We start from the raw sequence: 22,132 nt of genomic DNA, 5'->3' as shown, positions 1-22,132 counted from the left end.
TGAGCCACGGGGGCCTGATGTCAGCTCGCCCTGACCCCTGCCCTTCGCCCCGCCCGCCAGGCTCACGGAGGAGCAGGCGCCGTCCTGCCCGTGCCCTCGGCTTCCTCATCTCCAGGATGGGAAGTGGCAGGGGTGGGCAGGCACACTCCCGAGTCGTCACAGGAGCAGGTGCCCAATGCTGCCCCCTCCTGGGAGGAAGGGGGCCCATGTGGAGCGGGCAGGGGACCCCCAGGGCCAAGGCCTGGCCGCCTTTCCTGCTGGCTCCCCCAGCCCAGGCCTCTCCTCTTGGCCCTGGTGCCCCTTCTCTGGCACACAGGGGGCGCAGACTGGAGCTCTCAGACGGGCCCGCCGGCTCTGCCCGGCACTCACCTCGGTGTGCCCGGACGTGGGTCTGGAAGCAGTTGTAGTACTTGTACTTTTTGCCACAGATTCCACACTCGTAGGACCCTGGAAGACAGCAGAGTAAAGGACTGGTCAGCCTGCACCTTGCGCCCAGAACCACAGGCCCCAGGGAGCACTGCCCTAGGAGCCGGGAGGCCTGGCGTCGACGAGCACGTCCCAGGCTAACGCGACCTGGCTTCGTGCGGTCCAGATCTGCCTCCGACTCTCCCCGAGTGGCCCTGGGCCTGCGACCCCGTCTCTGGGCCTCGGTGTCCACATACGGAGGATGGAAGAGGTCCCCTCCGCCGCTAACCCTCCTCACTCCTTAGAGGCAAAAGATGAATGTGAGTGTTCTGAAGGAATGGACAGCACCCACCCAAGGACGGCTGTCCTGCGACAGGCGATGACCCCCAGCCGCCCTGTCTCTTTGCCAGGACGGGATTGAGGTCAAGGACAGACTTCAAACTGGATGTCCCCACGCTGCCACTTACCAGCAGCCTGCGCTGCGTCATTTCCTTAGGCACACTATGCCTCAGTCTGCTCATCTGCAGAATGGGGCCAGAAGTACCAGCCTTAAGGGGTGGCCTCACATTCCCCCTAGGAAGTGTCTGGTCCCACTGCAGACATACTGGACAAGGACAGGACCCCCTGTCCCCAACCCACTGAGGAGCTGTCTCACTTCCTCAGACACACACAGACCAATGTGACGTAAACACTGACCCCAGCCCCCTGCCAGGCACAGCAGGAGTCCACTCGTGCAGAGCAGGGGACAAAGGACCGTGGTAGGACCCCACTGTTGGACCCAGCCTGGCAGGGCCCCGGGAGCACAGGCCTGAGCAGCTCCCATTTGCCAGAGCCCATGTGCAGGTTGGGCCCAATAGCACGGCCAGAGAGCCTAGCCAAACACAGAGGCTCTGGCCCCAGGGTGGGGACCCAGGAATGTGCCTTTTCCCAGGAGGTCCTCGGGGACTCTGGCTCCCGGCAGGCAGGTTCAGGAACTGCCAGATGAGGGGAGACCCAGGGTGGAGTCTCGGCTTGGCCACTGCCTGCCCATCGAGAAAACACGGATAACACAGGAGAGCTCTCGTGAAGACTGCTGAGTGTAGCCAGCGCCAGACCCTCCATGCGTGGTGGCGATCGGGGGCTTCCACTCTCCCTGGGCTCGCCTGGATGCAGAGGCCCACGGCCTAGGACTGTGCTCAAGGTGTCGGATGAAGCCAGAGCGGCGCTGGCTTCGGAGTCTTCGTGTCAGCTCGGCCCTCCCCCTGCAGCCACGCCCACTGACCCACTAGCCTGTCTCTGCACCTGCAGACAGGACTCAGCGTCCCAGGACTGGGTTCAGGATCAAGAAGGGTGCAGCTGGCACGGGGGAGGCATTCAGAGGCAGTCACCAGTGCCACTGGCGCTCCTGTGAGGTCCCTCCGGGGGACTGTGCCCTCTGACCCCAGCAGGGCACTGCTATTTAGTGGTCTGTGTAGGATCCTGGTCACTCAGGGAAAAACATGAACACGCAGAGGATGAACTGCGGGTGCTTCTTTCTCTGTACTGAGCCCCGTGACCGGCACAGCGCGGGCCTTGATACAGCCGGGGTATCTTGCTGCTAGAAGCACCTGCCACCCAGTACTCATGACCCCGGCTCCCTTCCTGCTGCTCTGCCCACTCTGCCACGTTCTCTGCCAATCCCTCTTCAACTACGGATTCCAGGAGCTTCTGCAACGGGCCTGGCACTGAGACCTCTGCAGTGAGCAAGATACCATACCAGCCCTCTGTCAAACGGGCAGCATGCAGGCCACCAGGGACAGGGGATGGCACAGGGTGCTAGCGCCGTGCAGCGCCACAATCCTGGGTTCCAACCCAGCTCTCGGCCTTCCCATCGGGGAAGCCACCACACGCTTCCCTGATGGTCAGCATTTTCTCAAGGACCCAACTTCCTGAACACATCCCAGGAGAAAGAGGCCCGTGGCCGAGCGAGCGGGAGGACGACCTCTGGCCCAGCCCTGTCCAAGACACAGGAGCTGCCGATGGCTCTGAGAAGTCCCGCAGCCTCAGCACCACCGCTGCTGAAGCCGGGTCTCCCAGTCACCTCCTGCCCCCTTGGGGCCCACAGGAAGTGATGTCAGAGCGGTCTGGATGTTCTGGACTCCTGGCTGTCCAAGTCCTCTGCCCATCCACCCAGCAGCCCCGGGGCTTGGGGTGGTGCGGAGGGCGGCCCCATGAGGCCTGGAGATGCTGGCAGGGTCTGTGAATGTGGGGGTCTGTAGCCAGTGGCTCTGGCTCGGTCCAGCCGTGCCCCCCCATCATGCTGGCCTGCATGAGGCCCTGCCCCGTCGGCCATCACGTACCCGATGCATATCTCAATGCTTGGTCAAAAATCCAGGTCCCTGAATACCGGCTTCGCACAGATCCGCCGTGGGGGCTGCCTTCGGGCGCTTTTCCATCTGAATCACGTAAGAGATCAGAAAGAGCCCTTGAAGTTGCAGAATGTCTGGGCATGTGGGGAGGGGGCGGGGCGCCAGGGGAGGGGCTGCGAGGAGGGCCTGGCTGGTCACCCGTGCTTTCACGGCCTCGGCCTCCCCAGCCGTTTGTGGAGGAGAGCGGGTGGGAGTACGCCCCGTGCCTCCTTGCTCAGGCATGTGTGCTGGCCAGGGGGGCCGGGCATGGCAGAAAGCAGCCGCGACACACTCCACTCCACCACAGGGCAGCGGCTGCTCTGCCTGCAGACTCGGCACATGGTCATCACCTCAACGTTCTCCCCCGGAACCTCCCAACAAGCGACTCTCCAGGAAGATGTGCCCCTCAGGCACTGTGGCCCATGTCCCCTTGGCCTATGGCCACCACGGGCCCTGGGTTAGTGAAGCAGGCCCCTGGAGGGCTTTCTCGGGGACTCTCAGCTTGGACAGTCCCTGGCCCCTGTGTCCATCTCCCCACCCCGCACACTTGCTCGTCTGCAAGGTCCCCCCAGCTAAAAGCCACGGCAGGCGCCCTGACTGCAAGGTACCAGGCACTGTAGCTTATGTCACCTGCAACATCTCTGCCCAGCTGGCCTCTGACCCCCTGCACAGGTGAGGAAGGCTGTGGCAGGTGTGTGCTATGGCTTGGCCAGCCCCGCAGCCAACTAGTTAGTAGGGGTGGGGTCCGGATGAAGGGGCTTCTTACACCCGATCAGCTCAGCCAATGATGGGATTATTACCCCATTTTTACAAATGGGGAGACCAAGGACCAACAGGGAGATGCATGGAGCTGGAGCCTGCTTAGGTCTGCCTTGCTCCATGGCTTGGGGTGCAGCAGCCACACAATCAGACCCTCAAAAAGCTCCACGAAAGGCCGGTATTGTGAGTGCTGACAATGAGCCATATCCAGGCCTCACTTCCATCTGCCACCTTTCCCCTAAATCCTCCTAACCCAACCCTCAGATCAAAATTGAGCATGAAGTTCTTTCTGGAAGCCAGGGTGTCCAGGGCTGGGCAGGGACTGAGCTCTATGCTGGCCTCCAGGGCTCCAGCACCACCTGCGAGATTGTCCAGTGAGCTGTGTGCCCCTCCCATCATGGGGCTTCCCTATCTCCGAGGGGCACGAGGGCCCCCACCCCCTGCTATGTCTGGAACCTCCCCAGGACTCCCAAGAGTCCCCTGTCGAGAGCCCCAGGATGACAGCCAGGGACAGCTGGCAGGGCTCAGGGGCCCATGTTCTTGCTGCCGCTGGTGGCGCAGCCGGAATCCACAGTCCCCACCCCGCCCTATCAGCTCACAGCACCTGTCCAGCATATTCTGTAAGCACCTGGCAGAGACCTAAGCTTAGCTCCAGGTGAGGCCAGGTGGGTCTGGTTCCTGAGGCCACGAGGACAGAGGTCCAGGAGGAAGGCAGGGTCCTGAGGACGAAGGACCTGGGGCAGCCCCCGTCAATTCTCCCAGCCTGCATGCGGCCAGCTCCAGAGATGCTTGGACGCCTCTCAGGGCACACAGAGCTCAAGAAGACAGAAATCCAAGCAGGCAGCAAATGGCAGCAGGAAAACGCAAGGGTGAGGACAGGGACAGGAGTCCTGCCCGGGAGCCACCGCTCACAGATCCTCCCCGGCAGGCAACCACAGAGCTGGTCCCAGCACCTGCCAGAGGAAAGGGGACTTGGAGAAGGAAGCCGGGGCCAGGCGGGCTTCCTGAGGTCTCTGGAGCAGGGTTGCCGAGTGGGGCGCAAACTCCCCGGGGTTCCACATGGGGGCTGTCCAAGGGTTCTGCGAGCCACAGCGGTTTCAGCAGGTTCAATCCCCCTGTCGCCAATTTCCAAATGTGTTCCTTCTCCCAAATCAATGGGCCAGGTAATGGGACAGGCGGGAGGCACCGTGCTGGTTCTCCCATCACCCATCTCCCAATCTGCTCCGCCCACCCCTCATCCCACCACGCTGCCTTCCTTGGGAGGGGACAAAACCTCGGAGCGCCCAGCGAAGCGAAGATCTGAATATCAACAACGTCAACACTGGGCTCTCAAAGTGAGTGCCCACAACTCGTTTTCCCAACAGGGTGACTGTCAATCCTCTGCCTTCAGCAACACGGGAGATGGATGTAACGGAGCCGTCAGCGAAGAGGCCAATGGAACACTGCCTGAAGACAACCCCCGCGCGAGGCCTTGGCAAGCAACCCGGAAGCAGTTCAAGGAACGGAGCGAAACTGCGGGGAAAAAAAACTCTCTCACCAGCTCCTAGCTTGTAGGCGCTGGCACCTCCCACACCCCGAAAACCAAAAAACCCCAAACACTGGGCACCCCACGAGGGCTGACTCCTGCCTCATTCCGGCATTAACAGCGGCGACTTCAGTCTTGTTTGGCTTCTACGTTCACTATTCACCTGAATTTGTGACGAACTGGATGCTAATAACAACCCAATCTGGATTAAAAAAAAAAAAAAAAAAAAAAAGGTTCCGAAAGAGAGCACTTTAGGATCCCAGAAAACATTTTTCAGAAATTTCTCACTTCAATTCATGTACGTCTTGTTGCGGCAGATGTGTGTGAAACAGTGATCAATAAAAGACTTTCGAGCGGAAAAAATATATTGCATTAGGATAAGACCCGGTGGGGGGAGGGGCGTGGAAAGGCGGCTCAAGGAGAAAAAGGAAAGACGTCAAATTTCTGACTGCTGGATGAGCCCGTGCATATGCTAAGCGACGGCGGCCGCTAAGCGATGACGGCAGCCGTGTTTGCATTCCCTTGGATTCATTGAGGAAGGGTTCACAGCTTTAGTTCCAAAATGCCACTTTCTTTTTAAAAAACACAGCATTCTGGAAATGATATGCTTCGCGGTGACTTAAATGCTGGAGAGAAATGTTCGCTGTCAGACTCAGAAATGGGGAGAAGGTATGGCTTTTCAAAAACCCTGGCTGGGCCAAGGTTTGCGTGGGTGCCCCAAAGATGCCTGCTCACCCGCCTCGTGAGGTCCCACAGGGCGGAAGCTCAATGGCAGAGGCGTGGCACGGAGCCTCCAGGACTGAACACGGTGGCTTCATAAGAGAGAAAGGTCAGGGGCACACACCTGGGAGCCCCTTGCCCCCAGCCGTGTGATGGCTGTCAGGGGTGGGGAACCTTTACTCTGCCAAGTGCCACTTGGGCATTTATAACCTCACTCGCCGGCCACGTAAAATGATCAACTGAAGCATCAGCCTGCGACAGGTTTGCTGAATCTTGGGTCCCACCTGCAGTTACCGTGGCAGGGCCAGACCAAAGGATCCCGCGGGCCTAATATAACAGCCCACGGGCTAGACACTCCCCACCCCAGGTCTGTGTGCCTTGTGCCAGCATCTTGAGACTTTGCCAACAAGAAGGCTCCCACACACCAGCACTACCCTCACCCCCACCCCGGGGACTTCCAGAACCATGAGCCAAAAATAAGCTTCTTTTTAAAATAGCCTCGTGCAGCTTGTTATAGTAACAAAAACCGAAACCACAGAGGGACTGAACAAAAACAAGGTGCTTGGAATCTCTGGCCTCGGGGCTCCTGTCACTCCAGCGGCAACCCCAGAGTCACCAACATGCCGAGGCTTCAGCTGAGCCCAGGGGTCTCTGTTGTGCACGTCTGTCCCCTGTGTGAAAATGCTTTCAGATCTGGTCCGCACTCCATCCCAGCAATGCCACGGCGAAGATGGGCCGCTTGTGAGGCGCCCACGGACCACTCAAGCCGCGGTGGCGCCAAAAGGGTCCCAAGAGCCTACTGGGGTCCCACAGCTGGGCCGACCCTAAGTTTCCATGTTCAGCGGCGGGCCCTTCCCCACATGGGGACCCTCCAGCCAGGACTGCCGGATGCAGGGGCAGGACGCGCCAGAAGGCCTGCTTTCCAACTGGCTGCAGCCCGGAGCGAGGCGCTGGCTCTGGCAGGCTCGTGTGTGCGGCCCTGCCAGGAACCGATTGAAACAGGAAACTCACTCTCAGCTGGCACCGTGGAGCAGGGCCTGGCACCCGTGCTGCCTGGGTTTGTCACAGGCCGAAACCCACGCGGCTGCGTCTGAATGGCTGGCTCGTTCCTCTGCTGCTCCTGCCAGAGCCGCGGCCCGGCCACTGCCTCCCAGCTTCCTCCCTGCCCAGAAACCCCCACGCAGAATCCATTCTCGTACCCGATCCTTGTCTTCCTGGCCAGGGCACCCCCCACCCCCCGCTCACTCACATCCAGGCCGGGGCACGTGCCCCTCACAAGCCTATATCCAGTCCCCACCATCGCCAAGCCCCTCCTGATCTGCTGAGCCAAAATCACCGCCCCGGCGACTTCTCCCTTTGAGCTCGGGCTACCTGGAACGCATGGGCTCTGTCTCCCCCCGCACAACGCCGCCGTAAGGTGAGAATATTCAGCTTCCATCACCGGCTCCCCGCAGCTGCGCTCCCCCTCACCCCATCTCCTCTTCCGCTGGACACACAGCCCTTAGCTCTTCCACACCGCTCCTCCCCACAGTGAGCTGCATGCTGGGAAATGGCCCGGTGGTCCCAGGCCCCCCCATCTGAAGGCGAGCCGAGCTGAGGCCGGGGCTCCCACGCAGCTCCCAGGAAGCTCGGGACCACTCAGGTCTCCACACACCTGCACCTGTCATCTCTGTGTTAAGGACCAATGGCTTCACAACACAGAGAAAGGCGCCAATGGCATGCCAGTTCCTTTTATGCACCAGGAAGGGTTCTGGCTGTCCTCACGTCTTGGAACCAGGAACCGGCTCAGCTTGCCCCACTGCCACCTAGGACAAGGTGAGTCCGCAGGTTTCTACTTCCAGTTTTTCAATTGCAGCTGACGGTGACTTATGCATACTCTGTGTTGAGAAGGATTCTGAGGGGCACTGTTGGAGACAGCTAGCAAGGCTGGCCATCAGCATGACTGGAGAGTAGCTACGGCCGTGCCCTGCTGTCACCCCTCACCAGGGAGCTCTTGCTTCTGCCCCTCCTTGCGGCTGCTGTTAGAACCATGAATGGACCTGGTCCCGGGGGTACAGGCTTCTCTTGCTTCCTTTCTCTTTGTTTTTATCCAACCAGGCTGGCAGGTTCAGAATCACCTCTGCGCCTGCTCAGGGGCAGCTCAGGGTCCGGTCCCAGCCCGCGCCAGCTTCCATCGCAGTGCGGTTACTTGTAAGAGCGCACGGCCTCCTGTGGGCAGCAGGGACATGGCGGCCAGCCTCCCGGGCACTGCGGCCCCTGCTGGCTCTCCCACTCCCAGGCGATGCCAATGCCGTCCGCATGGCCACGAGCCGGGCCGCTCGACATGGAGCGCCTTAGGCAATGCTGGCGTCACTGGGAGCACTGCTGGTCCGGGGGCTGTCAAAGGCCCAGGAGGCACCCTCATGGCGGGGCCCCGAGGGAGAACGTGAGTGAGTCTTTTCAGCAACAGGGCTGCCCCTCGACCTCGCACAGGCCTGGGTGAGCTAAGCATGCAGGAGGCCCCCAGCTCCCCAGCCCCTGGCCCGGTGCCCCAGGCCCGGCCACCAGGCCGGAGGATGCTCACCACGGCAGGGAAGGCACAGCTCCAACCCGCATCCCACCTCCAGCAGGTCCCTGGGGCACTCACCCTCCCTGCTCTGCCTTCAGAAGCCAGCTCTTCCTCTGTCTGTCCCTCTGTAAATTCAGGCAGTCAGCACTGTCAAACTGACAGTGTGTGTGGCCCCATTGCCACTGCTGCACCAGGCAGACATCACCAATCAATCACGCCACTTTCGAGTCCTTTGCATGGAACTCCCAGCAGCTGCTACCAGCTGCCTGGCTCTGGCCTACGAGAGACAATTCACCTGCCACTTCGGGAAGGGGTGGGTTCAAACGGCTTCCATTCTCACGTTGATTTGTTTTTCATGCCTTTCCTTCCCAGTGGTGCTGGGGCCAAGCCGACTTCCTCTGAGCCTGAACTTCAGCAGAAACCACAGCCGGAAACAGGAGGGCCCGCCCCTGGGGGTGCCGGGGGAGCCCCCACAAAGGCAGCAGGGTGCGCCCTGGCCTCGTGTTGTGTGTAAACTCCAAGAGGGCAGCTCCCTGTGTCGCTGGGCTGTCGAAACCCTTTCCCTCCAGGGCGTGCATGCAGAGAGCAGGCTGTTAGAATGTCTCCCCAGACCCTTAAAGTGCCCAGGTTCTGGGGAGACAGTGCCTAAAGAAACCCCAGGGACGGGTCTCCCTGTCCAGTTCTCAGATGATAAGACTGAGGCCCGATTAGGACCCGCGTCTTGGGACCTTTCCGTTTCTCGACTTTCTCCCCTGATCCACTTTTCATCTCTGGCACACCGGCTTGCTGGACTGGGCGAAAACCAGACAGCCCGACTGCTCCCTGCCCTCGGGAGGACCTCACACCACAGGTGCCACTACTACTGCCAGTAACAGCGCCTCGCTCACGGAGCACAGTGCTGGGCACTTTGCACACATCACCTTACTGAATCCGCAAGTAACCCCTGGGATCTGTGACGTGAGCACAGAGGTCCAGACAGGGCCAGTAACTGGTCCCAGGCAGCACAACTGTGAAGGCAGACAGCCTGAATTCACCCTCCATCCTGGAAGTCAAGTTCATCTGCCTCCTGTGACAAAGTCCCTTCCACCCCAGCATTGCCTCCTGAGACTGTGAGGTGGCTGAAACAGGGACTGACCTCACTTCACAAACAAGGACACCTGGCCACAGCAAAGCCCGGGACCCGACCCATGGAACAACAGCAGAGCAGAAAACTGGCCCTGGTGGCTGGCACAGGCAGTGGCCCAGGAAGACTCCCAGCATTCCCCTGGCCTGGCTGCTCCAGGCTTTCCCACCAAATCCAGGCTGCTGGCTCCCCACCATGCGCTGGGCATCTCCTGATGATGGACATGAGCGCTCCTGGGTCTACCGAGTGTTCACACACACACGAAAGGGAGCCAGGATGTGTCCATGGTGGCCAGCCCAGTCCTTGCGTAGGGACCAAATGCTAGAGGAGGGAGGCCGTGCAAGGCTCTGGAAAGGCTCCTTGTGTTACCCAGGATGGGGGCACAGCACGCATGCACCTGTTACACGTCCCCTTCTCCCCATTCTGCCCCCTGGGAGGGTGGCCACTTCTGGCCTCCTTAAGATTGGCCGGGCCCTGTGACTAGCTCTGGCCAGTTACCGAGCGTGGATGCCAAACTCTGTTCCTGTAGCATGACCTAGCCCCGGCCTGATGGTTCACTCCCCTTGCTGGGTACCGTAGGGAGGCAGTGGGGAGCAGGAGACCAATCAGGCAGATCCTGGGCTCCCGATCCCCTGGCAGGCACAGGTAGCGCCCCTCTAATCTAAAGTGACAGTGGGGACATGGCCAAGCGAGGGGCAGGGCAGGAACAGACTGCTCTGACCACAGGAGAGTCAGGAAGGCTCCCAGGAGGAGGTGACACTGCTATTGGCCTTGAAGGATGGGACAGATTTGGACAAAAGCATTCCTGTGAGAGGAAACAGTGTGAACAAAATACAGGGGTTGCAGACTGCACCAGAGTGAAGGGTCCACGGTGATCAGAAGAAAGGGGGTCAGAAGGCTCGGGTCACGGAAGGTCCTGGTGGCAGACCCTGCCCCTAGAGGGTGTCCCGAAGCTTGCAAGGTGGGGAGGGACATGGTCAGTGTTTTGTTTTGGCCATGGTGTACCGGCAGTGAGAGCAGGGGGCAGATACCAGTGGGCAGGAGTTGCAGAAACATGGCTGTGAGCAGGACGCTGCTGTCATGCGGGTGGGGCTGATGACAGCTCTCGATCGCCAGGGGATGACAGCACAGGCCGATTCCCAGAGGCCAGGAAGAGAAGGCAATGGGGCTGGACCCTAAATCTGCAGGGACAGACACGGGGAGCCTCCCCCGGAGGGCCTGCCTGCTGCACACAGCACGTGTGCCAGGACGAGGGAGGTGCTCGCAAGTCAGGAGCAGGCGAGCCTGAGCTGGCCCCGGAGGGGCGGCACAAAGCAGGGAGGTGGCAACCCCTCCAGAGGGCACAGATTCAATCGTGAGCCACAGGCAGCCCAGGCGGGGGGGGGGTCTCAAAAGAATGCCCATCAAAATGCTCGTTTCTGGTTTCTGGAGGGTGCAGGCACCTGGCAAGCCTGAGCCCGGATCTGCACTGGCAGTCGCACAGGCCCAGGTGCCCCACCCAGACACGGCCCCAGCACCCGTGCCGTCGGTTCATCTCGACAGATGCTCCATACACACACTCCTGGTCCTGGGGGCGCTGGAGTCTGTTGTGTGGGGGCATCCCAGGCTCACGCCAAAACCCAAGGAGAGAAATCTCTAAGAAGTTGCTGTCCACAGAGGCTGAGCCATAGGAAGGCGCCAGTCCCTGGTCCCATCCTGGCCGGGCATTTTTTCTGAGCGGGACCTACATTGGGAGCTGTCCCAGTAGCTCCCTGAGCCAGGGAGGGAGAAAAGCCGGGTAGATGGGCATTGGGACACCCAGCCCTATGGACTGTGCTAATCCAACTGGAGCCCCGGGAGCCCCAGGCGTTAGGGATGCACTGGGCCTGCAGAAGCCTCCAGGCACCTGTCTTCAACAAGGCTTTGACGGATGGGTAGGGTTTCGCCACATCAGGCAGAAAGAGGAGCCCTGCAGACGAGAACTGGAGAAGCGGAGCCAAGTCCTAGCTCTTTCCCCGAGAGCAGAGGGGAGCCACTGAAGGTTCTCTCCCCAGGACCCGGGCCCCGCGGGTCGGTCACGCACGGCCACTCACCCAGGGTCTGCTGGTTGCGGACGCCGCCGATGACCACGCAGATCTCGGCGGGCACGTCGCCAGTGCCGTCCTTGCTGACTGCCTTCTTCTCCTCCTTGGCCTCGCCCTGCCAGATCACCTCCTGGATGTAGTCGTCGGGCAGCTCCGTCTTCACCTTCACCTCCGTCATCGTTCCCTGCTCGGCGCTGAGCGAGGCCTCGGCCGCCGCGGGCTCGGGGCCCTCCACCTTGCTGCTCTTCTGACTGCGCTTCAAGCGCTCCCTGGGGAAGAAGAGACTCTGCTCAGGGTGGACCCCGACCTGGGAGCCTACCAGCTCCCCGGCCCACAGACACATGCTAGGCTGGGTACGGTGAGCAGCAGCCCCCAAGCCCACCTGCTCAGCTTCCCTTGCTAAAAAGAATCCTGGGCAGTTTGCAAACCACTGGGTTAGCACAGCTGCAACCCGGCTCCTATAGAGGGAGAGGCTGAGGTCTCAGGAGGCACCCATGGGCCCAGCCCCTGCACCTGCTGCTCATTCATCCTCATCTCAACTGCAGGGGCCAGAAACCTTTGCAAAAGGCTACCTCCATGTGCAACTTCCATGTGCAAATAAAATTGGCTGGGGACGGGCCAGATGGCGGCACGGTGGGTTAAACCAGCTTGTGCCGCTGGTCTCCCTTCTCAGGGCACGGGTTGGAGTGCCGGCTGCTTGGCTTCCGATACAGCTCCCTGCTAATGCGCCTGGGAAGGCAGCGGAAGAAGGTCAAGTGCTTGGGCCCCTGTAACCACGTGGGAGGCCTAGTTGGTGATGCAGGTTCCTGGCATCACTCTGGCCCAGCCCCGGCCATTCGGGGAGTGAATTAGCACATGGGTAAGATATCTCTCGGTCACTCTGCCTTTCAAATAAATAAATTTTTTTAAAAAAACCAAACTGGCTGGGCTCTTGCAAATAAGCAGATTCGGGGTCACTCAGCTGGTGGGGGTGGGGCCCGAGATGCTGCAAGTCCCCAGGGAAGGCTAATGCCGCTGGTTTCCCTTCCCACTATGAGCAGCAAGGGCGCCAAGTAGCTCGTGCTGCTCCCTTAGTTCCTTGGCAGAAGGGCTGCACAGCGCATCCAAGCTCTTCCCTGCTGCTGTTTCACAGATGGGGAAGTGAGAATCCAAAAGGCTCCCGACGGAGCCGTCACGAAGCCAGCGCTTGGACAGTGCGCAGGAGAAAACACGCCCAAGGTGACGAGGTCTTTACTGCAGGGAGCCGGGCGCACGTGCCTGAGGGGCTGAGCGCTGTGGCGCAGCAGGGGAAGCCACCACCTGTGACGCCAGCATCCTCTATCAGAGCGCCAGCTGCTCCACTTCTGATCCAGCTGCCTGCTCAGGTACTGGGAAGGCAGTGGATGATGACCCAAGCACCGGGGGCCCTGCCACCCACGTGAGAGACCCGGATGGAGTTCTGGGATCCTGGCATAGGAGGGCACAAGGGTGTGGCCCTCACCAGAACCGAACCATGCTGGCGCCTCTGGCATCAGCCACTTACTCCCTGTGCGACCTGCACCAGCCACCTCACTTCTGAGCCTCGGTTTCCCCAACGTCACGTTTGTCACACAGGTGTTGATCAACTAACACACAGAAAGCACTTAGCACAGTGCCTGGCCTACGATCACGCCATCACTGTTGGTACCAAGGACATGCTGTTAGAGTGGCTTCTGTACCCGGAGCCTAGTGACAGCGCCCCCTTGTGTGTCCGCTACATCAGGGCCGCCAGACACCATGGGAGCATCTGTCCATGTTTGCAGCAGGAAACCTCAAACCGATGACTGACAGCGGCAGAAATCACTGCCTTTGTTTATTTAAGAAACACTTTGGGCAGAAGCTTGGTCTAGGCGGTGAAGATGCCCATGTTCCTTCCCGGAGTGCCTGGGTTCAAGTTCCAGCTCTGGCTCCTGATTCCAGGTTTCTGCTAACGCAGAAATGCAGATGCTCAAGCAACTGAGTTTCTGCCACCCACACTGGAGACCTGCACTGAGTTCCAAGCTTGACTTTGGTCTGAACTGGTGCCCATATGGGATGCCATCACTGCAGGCAGCAGTTTTAACTGCTACACCACAGCGCCGGCCCTTGTCACCATTTTTTTTTTTTTTTTTTTTTTGACAGGCAGAGTGGACAGTGAGAGAGAGAGACAGAGAGAAAGGTCTTCCTTTGCCGTTGGTTCACCCTCCAATGGCCGCTGCAGCCGGCGCACCGCGCTGATCCAAAGCCAGGAACCAGGTGCTTCCTCCTGGTCTCCCATGGGGTGCAGGGCCCAAGCACTTGGGCCATCCTCCACTGCACTCCCGGGCCACAGCAGAGAGCTGGCCTGGAAGAGGGGCAACAGGGACAGAATCTGGCATCCTGACCGGGACTAGAACCCGGGGTGCCGGCGCCGCAGGCGGAGGATTAGCCTAGCGAGCCGCAGCGCCGGCCTTGTCACCACTCTTGACCCGCAGCACCCAGACCAGAATCAAAACCAAGGTGCTCACAGGTGAGCAGGAAGCTGGGAAGTCCTGCAGCCCTTCTGGCTGCTACTGCCTCAACAGGGCATGAGCTACAGCCCCCGGGAAGAAGGCTGCAGGCTCAACATGGGGTAGAGAAGCCTTCAGGGCAGTGCAGCCCATGGGAAGCCAGGAATGGCCAGTCAGGAGTCACAAGGGGCCAGCTGTGCTTCAGAGAGGGGCGACGCTCCTCCTGCCGGCAACAGAGGGGATGTGCGGGTGGGGAACTGCCCCCGACCGCAGCCCACCCCTCACTGGGGGCACTGGAGGAGGGGAGGCTGGCGATGCCACCAAGTGAGACGGAAGAGTACCGGGTTTGGAAGCGGGATCCCCCCAGATCATAGGTTCCTACATAAGGGATTTCACCCCTTGAGCCTCGGTATTCACATCCAAACAGAGAGGCCGAGCAGTCCCTATGGGGCTGGCATTGTGACGCAGTAAGTTAAGCTTCTGCCTCAAACATGTGGCACCCCATATTAGAGTGCCAGTTCAAGTTCCAGCTGCTCTGCTTCTGATCCGGCTCCCTGCTATCGTGCCTGAGAAAGCAGTGGAAGAAGGCACACGTGCTGGGGCCCCTGCCGCCCATGAGAGGGACCTGGATGGAGTTCCAGGCTCCTGGATTCAGCCTGGCTCTGCCATTGCGGCCATTTGGGGAATGAACCAATGGTTGCAGAATCTCTCTCTATTTCTCCACATCTTTCTCTCTCCATCTCTCTACTTCTCTATCACTCTGCCTTTCAAATAAATAAATAAAGAGATCATTTTAAATTTATTTTTTAAAGATTTATTTATCTATTTGAAAGTCAGAGTTACACAGAAAAGGAGAGGCAGATAGAGAGAGAGGGAGAGAGAGAGAGGCAGGGAGAGAGAGAGAGAGAGGTCTTCTATCCGCTGGTTCACTCCCTAATCAGCCACAATGGTCAGAGCTGCACTGATTTGAAGCCAGGAGTCAGGAGCTTCCTCCAAGTCTCCCACGCAGGTGCAGGGGCCCAAGGACTTGGGCCATCTTCTGCTCCTTTCCCAGGCCATAGCAGAGAGCTGGATCGGAAGTGGAGAAGCCAGGACATGAATTACCCATATGAATGCTGGCACTGCAGGCAGTGGCTTTACCCACCACACCACAGCACTGGCCCCTAAATAAATCTTTTTTAAAAACCCGCACAGTCCCTATGCCACAGTGTTGTGAAGCAGAATGAAGGACACATCTGCAAAGGACCTTGACCAGTGGCTATCAGCGGTGACAACTTTGACAGGGACAGGGAGGCGAGCGTGCAGGGGATGGGTCTTCCATGACTTAGATGGACAGGAGTTCAAACCCAGCCCCAGCCTGGCGCCGCGGCTCACTAGGCTAATCCTCTGCCTGTGGTGCTGGCACCCCAGGTTCTAGTCCCGGTCGGGGTGCCGGATTCTGTCCCGGGTGCTCCTCTTCCAGTCCAGCTCTGTTGTGGCCTGGGAGTGCAGTGGAGGATGGCCCAGGTGCTTGGGCCCTGCACCCGCATGCGAGACCAGGAGAAGCACCTGGCTCCTGGCTTTGGATCGGCGCAGCGTGCTGACCGTGGCAGCCATTTGGGGGGTGAACCAACGGAAGGAAGAACTTTCTCTCTGTCTCTCTCTCTCACTGTCTAACTCTGCCTGTAAAAAATAAATAAAAATACAAAAAACAAACCCCAGCCCCGCAGCGGTCGGCTGGCAGCGCGCAGGCCCATGAAGAAGCTACTTGTAGAGCGGAGCAGAGATCGTGCCGATGCAGACTTGGGGGAAACCCCATCCAGCGACTGCCAACGTCCTGACACGTGCCTGAGCCCTGGAGGGTATGCAACCAGTCCACCTGAACCGTGGCCAAGTCCCTTCCTGCTCTCAGGGTGTGCACCAGCACCATGACATCCTGGTGGGGGCGGGAGGCTACAGTCAGGCTTGGCATTCCATCACCTGCCCATGGCACACCACACAACCATGGGCAACAGACTCCCCCCCCCCCAACCCGCTTCAGTAGTCCTGCCTGCTGCAAGAACACCCGTAAGGAGCCCAGCCAGGAGCTGGCACAGAGTGCACTGCAGAGAGCACCTGCCATGGGGAGGACAATGGCCCACGATGCCATCCTCACCTCTGGGAAGCCTTCCCTGACTGCTGGAGTCAGAGCCAGCCACCTGACTGCCACACTGACTGCCACACTGACCTCGCACAGGTGACTCTCCCAGCTGCCCTCCCACTGCATGCTAATGAGTCCACCAGGGCGGGGCTTTCCGGTCACCTCCCTGACCTCCCACTCCAGCTTCTAGCTCACTGCTTTATTTCCTTCAAAGTCCTGGCTGCTATCTGCAAACGTCTTCTCCATTTACGACTCACCAAACTGTCAGAGGCCCTCTCCACAGGCACCAGGCTTGCAGCAAAGTCAGGACTTGAACTCACATCTCTCAACTCCCTAATCCATTGTCCCTCTTCCTTGAATGACCAGCCCGGGTCACCTGGAGGGCCTCCTATTCCTGGAGCTGGAGAGCAGAGGAATGACTTCTCCCACAGGAAGGCAGCTGCTCTTCCCCTCCATCCCAAACAAACCAGGGGCCCCTTGGGGCCGGTGCTGTAGCATAGTGGGTAAAGCCGCTGCCTTCAGTGCTGGCATCCCATATGGGCGCCGGTTCGAGCCCCGGCTGCTCCACTTCTGATCCAGCTCCCTGCTTATGTGCCTGGGAAAGCAGTAGAAGATGGCCCAAGTCCTTGGGCCCCTGCACCCACATGGGAGACCAGGAAGAAGCTCCTGGCTCCTGGCTTCGGATTGGCATAGCTCCAGACGTTGCAGCCACCTGGGGAGTGAACCAGCAGATCAAAAAGACCTCTCTCTCTGCCTCTCATTCTCTCTCTGTGTAACTCTTTCAAATAAATAAATGTATCTTTAAAAAAAAAAAAAAGGGCCCTGAGCCTGCAGATACAGCTGCAGCTGTGTGACCAGCCAGACTCCTGACTTAGTCACTGAAAATGGGCGCCACAGGAGCCACACTCTCCCGCCCATGGGCATGACAGCACACCACCCCCCACATCCTCACTGCACCAAGGACGTGGGTGACTTCTTCCTCCCACCCCTGCACCGCCCCGACTTTGGCACTCTAGATTTACAAGCCCAAATGTTGCTCTTCTCGAATGCTCTGCATTTAATTAGGTGTCCTAATAACAATGGAATCACAGAAGTACTTATATCACTTTGAATTAGTGGTGCAGCTCCTTCTAACTTCCTTAAAATTTTTTTCATATATCATTTTTTAAAATAGAGCTCATTATTTTAATTATATCCATTTAAATGTACAGTGGAGCCCTTGGATATTCTCAGCACGAATCATTAGGTATATTAGTGAAAAAGCACTCGGAATCTATCTCTACGCTGACACTTCATAATCTATTCTATTTGTGTCGCTGTAAAATAGATTTATATATAGATAACGACAAAATAGTTGCTCAAGATATGCTATGAATTTTATATTTAACCCAAGTCACACTTCAACATAAAATCCAAAGTCGGGCACTAAAAGGATATTTTTCCCTAAGTACTTGCTATCTGTGGTCACTGGTTATTTTCTGCACTAGGACAGCAGCCCGAGTGGGACCCAGCCAGGAGGTCCCCAAGGGCCCTCACCTCTCTCAAAGGTAGTGGTTCTCAAAGTGTGTTCCTTTAAGGGATGGGGGTTCCTGAGCAGTGGGCTCAGATCTGCTCAAGGCCAGACGAGGAGGATGCTCGTGGGTAGGGCTCTAAGACCCCAGCTCCCTGCAGCACCAATCAGCACAGGTTTGCTCTGCACCTGACATATAGACATCCGGGCTTCTTTTGGCCAATCGTGGGGGGAAATGGCGGTTCCCCAAAGATATGCCCACAGCCCCACCCCTAGAATCTGTGACCATGACCTTATTCAGAGGCAAGGTATTTGCCATTCTCCTTGGGCCTCAGTTTCTCCACCTGTACAATGAGCGAAGCCGCAGTCTGAGACACAGGCCCTTGCAGAAGCCAAAGCTTTCCCCAGCCGTGGTGAGGGGTGTAAGAGGGGGGTGGTGTCGTGTCTGTGTGCACAGCCGGGGAGCAGTGCATCCATTGATGCCCCGAGAGCCAGCCTGAGATTCAGGGCACCTCCTCCAGAGGGTGCCATTTACTCTGGTGCCTCCCCCTGCCACCACCACCACCAGAAACGACGGTGAGGATGGGGAGCAAACCTCCAGTCGCGGTGTGTCTATACGGACGCATTTAAGTCCCTTAGACCAAAGCTGCATTAGAAGACTCCATTTCTTAGGAATGAGGCTTGACACGCCATGAATGTGTGGGATGTTTGGCAGGCGGACGCACCTCCAGGCACAACTTCAGCGGCCGCCGGCTCACTGCACAGGCCGACAGCTGACCGAGTCCAACTCCAGCGCAGAGCCCACCCACTGACGACCGGGCTGACAATGACTGTCATCTCCTTGCTGTCGGCCACAGGCCCCTTGCAGGAGCTGCAATACCGCCGCCTCCACTCCTCCACCAGAGCTGCCCTCCCCGAGGCCACCTGCAAGGTCCTGCGTCAGTCCCCACCTGACCTGGCCTCTCTGGGCAGCTCCCTCCACCCAATCCCTTCCTCGCTTGGCGCTGAGCTTGCACGAAGGTCTCCCAACCTTTGGGTCACTCCCATGTCGTTTGCTGTCTTCTTTATCTCCTTACTCCTTCTGGGCGGACACAGCCCCAAGCATCACTTCTAGAAGCTCTTGCATCTCGGCCCACAATCACTCCCTACGGACGTGTGTTTTTAACTGTGAATTCTATGACGGTGAATCCTCGGGTCTCCCCCCGGAGCTCCAGACCGGAACAGCCACTCCCCTGCTTGTCACCTGCACCCCGATGCCCAACAGGTGCCTTCCCTCAGCACAGGAAGCCATTCTGCCTGCTGGCCCAGCACTCGTCCCACGAATCACTATGGTCTTCACACAGCTCTAACCCAGACTTCTCCTTCTGCATTAGCAATTCCAGCTCCTCACACCCAGTCCAGAACCATCCCCAAGTCCTCCGTCTCCTTCACTCCCTACCAGTGAAACACTGTCCCATCAACTCCAGCTGCAGCACGCATCCAGAACTGACCACGCCTCCCCACTCCATGGCCACCTGTTCAGGCCACCTTTCCCCTGCTCATCATCAGCATCTCACAAACAGGCCCCCTTCCACTCTTATCCACTGCCCCAAGATCTGAATTTGACGTGGCAGCCAGAGCAGGCCTGTTACTCTAAGCCAAATCATGGCACCCCTTTGCTCAAAAACTCATTTATGGGTCTTCAGTATTTACTCAGCGAACACAGGAAGAACAGTCTTCAAAAATTCATGGAAAACGTGCATCAGGAAAAAACTAGATGTGCTCTCTGAAAAACGTCTGCACAAAAATAAACTTATCTTTTAAGTTTTTACGCCCCCTTGTACCCTGTTCTCCTTTTTTTAGGTCCACTTGCTGGTCTGTTTCTTTAATTAGAATGTGAGCTGCCCAGGGGATGGGACTTGGTCTCCCGGCTCCCTGCTCTCGGAGCAGCGGGCTGACGAGTGGCCCATGATCCCGGAGAGTCTGGGATGAGCCCAGAGGTCAATGCCAGCCCGGCCTGAGGCACCTGCAGCTCTGATTCTGGGGAGTCTTCTCCACTCAATCCATCACCATCACTGTCAAGGGCCTCCCTACTCCAGTGAATATTCAGAACCCAACAGAGTCCTGTCTGGTTCACGGGGGCCTCGGCCCGGCACGGGTTGTATGAGCGAAGTGCCTCACCTTCAACCTTTCCCTCCAAGACTTCCTAAGTCCTAACACACTCTCCTTGCTTTCTGAAATGCCAACATGGGATGGGGGCACCTGGTGCCCCAGCTGATGACTTGGCCCCTGAACTCGTGCAGTTTAGTTCCCAAAGACTTAAGAAAATGGGTCTAAGAGGGAGGCGACATCTCCAATGATGGTGCTTAGAAGATATCAATCACATTAGGTCATCAGGATGGTGCCGCCACGATCCAACCCCGCTGGCTGTCAGGAGAGGCACACGCGCGCTCCCTGTCTCAGTGCCGTGCGATGCTCTGTGGCGCCTCGGGACTCTGCCAGCAGGGAGCCCACACCAAATGAGGCGACTCGACCTGCATCTCTAGAACCACGTGCCAAAAACAGCTCCTTGCTTTGGAAAGTCAGGCTGCCTCTGGTGTCTTATTATAGCGACGAGAGGTTGACTGTCACGCCACCCCTGGCAATCTTCTCTTGAGGACACAGTCTTCGTGCTTAGCATCAGCATAGACTCGGGCCCTCAGCGCACAGGTGGCTTTCCCCTCTAGCGTCGGGGAGCCTGTATTCTCAGCCCGTGGTTCTGGATATGATCCCCTCTGCTTGTTCCAGGCACGCTGCCCACACTCCCAATCTGCCCTCTGACGGATTCCAGGGGCTTCTAGGAGGCACCCAGGAGCAAGGGCTTGCACTCACTGCTGGACCCTGGGCCTGCTGAAGGACACCCATGGAAGACAACCAGGCCCACGTACACTGGCACGCAGACTGGAGGTGATGCTGAAAGTGACACAACAATGATGAGAACGGCACCAAGGACAAGGAGAGCGAAGACTCGCGTGGCTGCGATGTACCCAGTGCTCACGACTTGCCCGGTGCGCACCGTCTCAATGCTACACACAATACCTTCTACAGGAGGCATTGGGGTTTACACAAACCAGATCAAGGGTCAGAGGCACAGAGCAACTTTCTCCTGGTCTCACAGCTTCCTGTGACAGAAGAGGGATTCCACCAGATGTGTGCGACCCCGCAGTCTGGGCTTTTACCATATGGAAATGTGTCTTCTCCCTTCTCCAGCGAAGAGAGAACAATAAATACACCTGTTGAATGAGCAAATAAAGGACTGAGCGGCCGGCCAGCAGCTCGGAGCAATGGAGAAGCACTCCCTGCTCTCCTGTTGGATCCAGACAGACCTGGGCATATGCTGAATGCGTAACACGACACAGCCACGAAACCTAAGACGGGGGGCTCCGTCTCTCCCCAAAGAAGTGCTCCCTCCAATTGACCTCGAAATCTTCCTGGCGTGGCCTCAATGGCAGATGCAGTGTTCAGATGCGTCCTTTGAAGTACAGCGTCCTGTTTCCAGGGACAAGAACAGCAACCACAATGGGGGAACGGTCACAGCTTCCCCAGCGGCTGGGAAGGCCAAGGGAGAGGGAGAAGCCAGGATCGACACCTGCCTGCGCTTCCTGCATCTCCAGGGCTTTCAAACCCTCACTGCACCACCTGTTCCTTAATAACCCTCCAAATTCTCTGCACTTCCATTTGTGTCATGTATCCCTGAAATATTTTAATAAACAGTCAAATTGAAAAGAATGAGATTAATAGATGAAAACTATTAACCTATTAAACAACTCTTAACAGTCTAGAAATCCAAGATAACATGCAATGCATACATATATGATTAGTTTGAGATAAACTTATAGGCACTTAGTTTTTTCTTTTCCAATGTATGGTGCCAGCCACAACGCTGCGTAACACTGCACCTCAGCGGGGGCAGAGTTAAGATGGGAAAGCTGAGGGCCAATTCCTGGTTCACTGACACCTAAAGTGGGGAGGGGGAGAGCAAGAGCCTAGGGCAACCCCAACCGGCCACAAACTCCAACAGCTACGTCTCGCAGGCAGAGGCTTTCCGCCGGGAGCTGGAACCTTCTCTTGCAGGTGTCAGGGCACGTGGGAGGCTGGACTGGGTCATTAAAAAGAATTACTGTCAACAGCATTTTCAAAACACGCTACTGCCATTTTCCAATGAGTCTGGCTGTGGCGTCATTTGGGACTGGTAGAGACAGGTGCTCCCACAGCTCAGGAACTACCCCCACCCCCCAACCCAGGACGCCTCATCCAGGCAGTGTCGCCTCAACGGGCAGGTGGGAACAAGAGGGCAGCAAAGGGCCCACGCCTACTCTACCCTCCGGAGGGCAGGCAGCTGGTCCAAGGAGGGGTGAGGCCATCCCTACACTCCCATGCTGGACACATACACATGGGTAAACACTGCTCCTGTCCACCTCGCTCATTGCCTGTGCAGGCTGTGACGCACCAGCCACCCCCTTCCCTCACTGTCTGATGGCCCTGCCCTC

General features: G+C 58.1%; 1 protein-coding gene across 10 annotated transcripts in view; it reads right to left on the bottom strand.

Moving 5' to 3' along the window:
• The window catches only part of ZNF618 (zinc finger protein 618), a 183,639-nt gene that overhangs the window by 57,004 nt on the left and 104,503 nt on the right, over positions 1 to 22,132 (bottom strand). For 7 of the 10 annotated variants that reach the window (XM_051842734.3, XM_089319570.1, XM_051842741.3 and 4 more), the window contains exons 3-5: positions 11,519 to 11,778; positions 2,724 to 2,819; positions 370 to 447 (exon numbers count right to left, since the gene is read on the bottom strand). In XM_051842734.3, the coding sequence (XP_051698694.2) occupies positions 370 to 447; positions 2,724 to 2,819; positions 11,519 to 11,778 (434 nt within the window). The remainder of the gene's footprint in view (positions 1 to 369; positions 448 to 2,723; positions 2,820 to 11,518; positions 11,779 to 22,132) is intronic. The other 3 variants (XM_051842749.3, XM_051842755.3, XM_089319584.1) reach the window with 1 other exon arrangement.

The sequence above is a fragment of the Oryctolagus cuniculus genome, chromosome 1, assembly GCF_051225735.1.
Source record: "Oryctolagus cuniculus isolate XC-2025 breed Fujian yellow rabbit chromosome 1, ASM5122573v1, whole genome shotgun sequence".
NCBI classification, from domain to species: domain Eukaryota; kingdom Metazoa; phylum Chordata; class Mammalia; order Lagomorpha; family Leporidae; genus Oryctolagus; species Oryctolagus cuniculus.
Note: the sequence above shows the minus strand (reverse complement) of the source record. Positions and strands in the feature narration are given on the sequence as shown.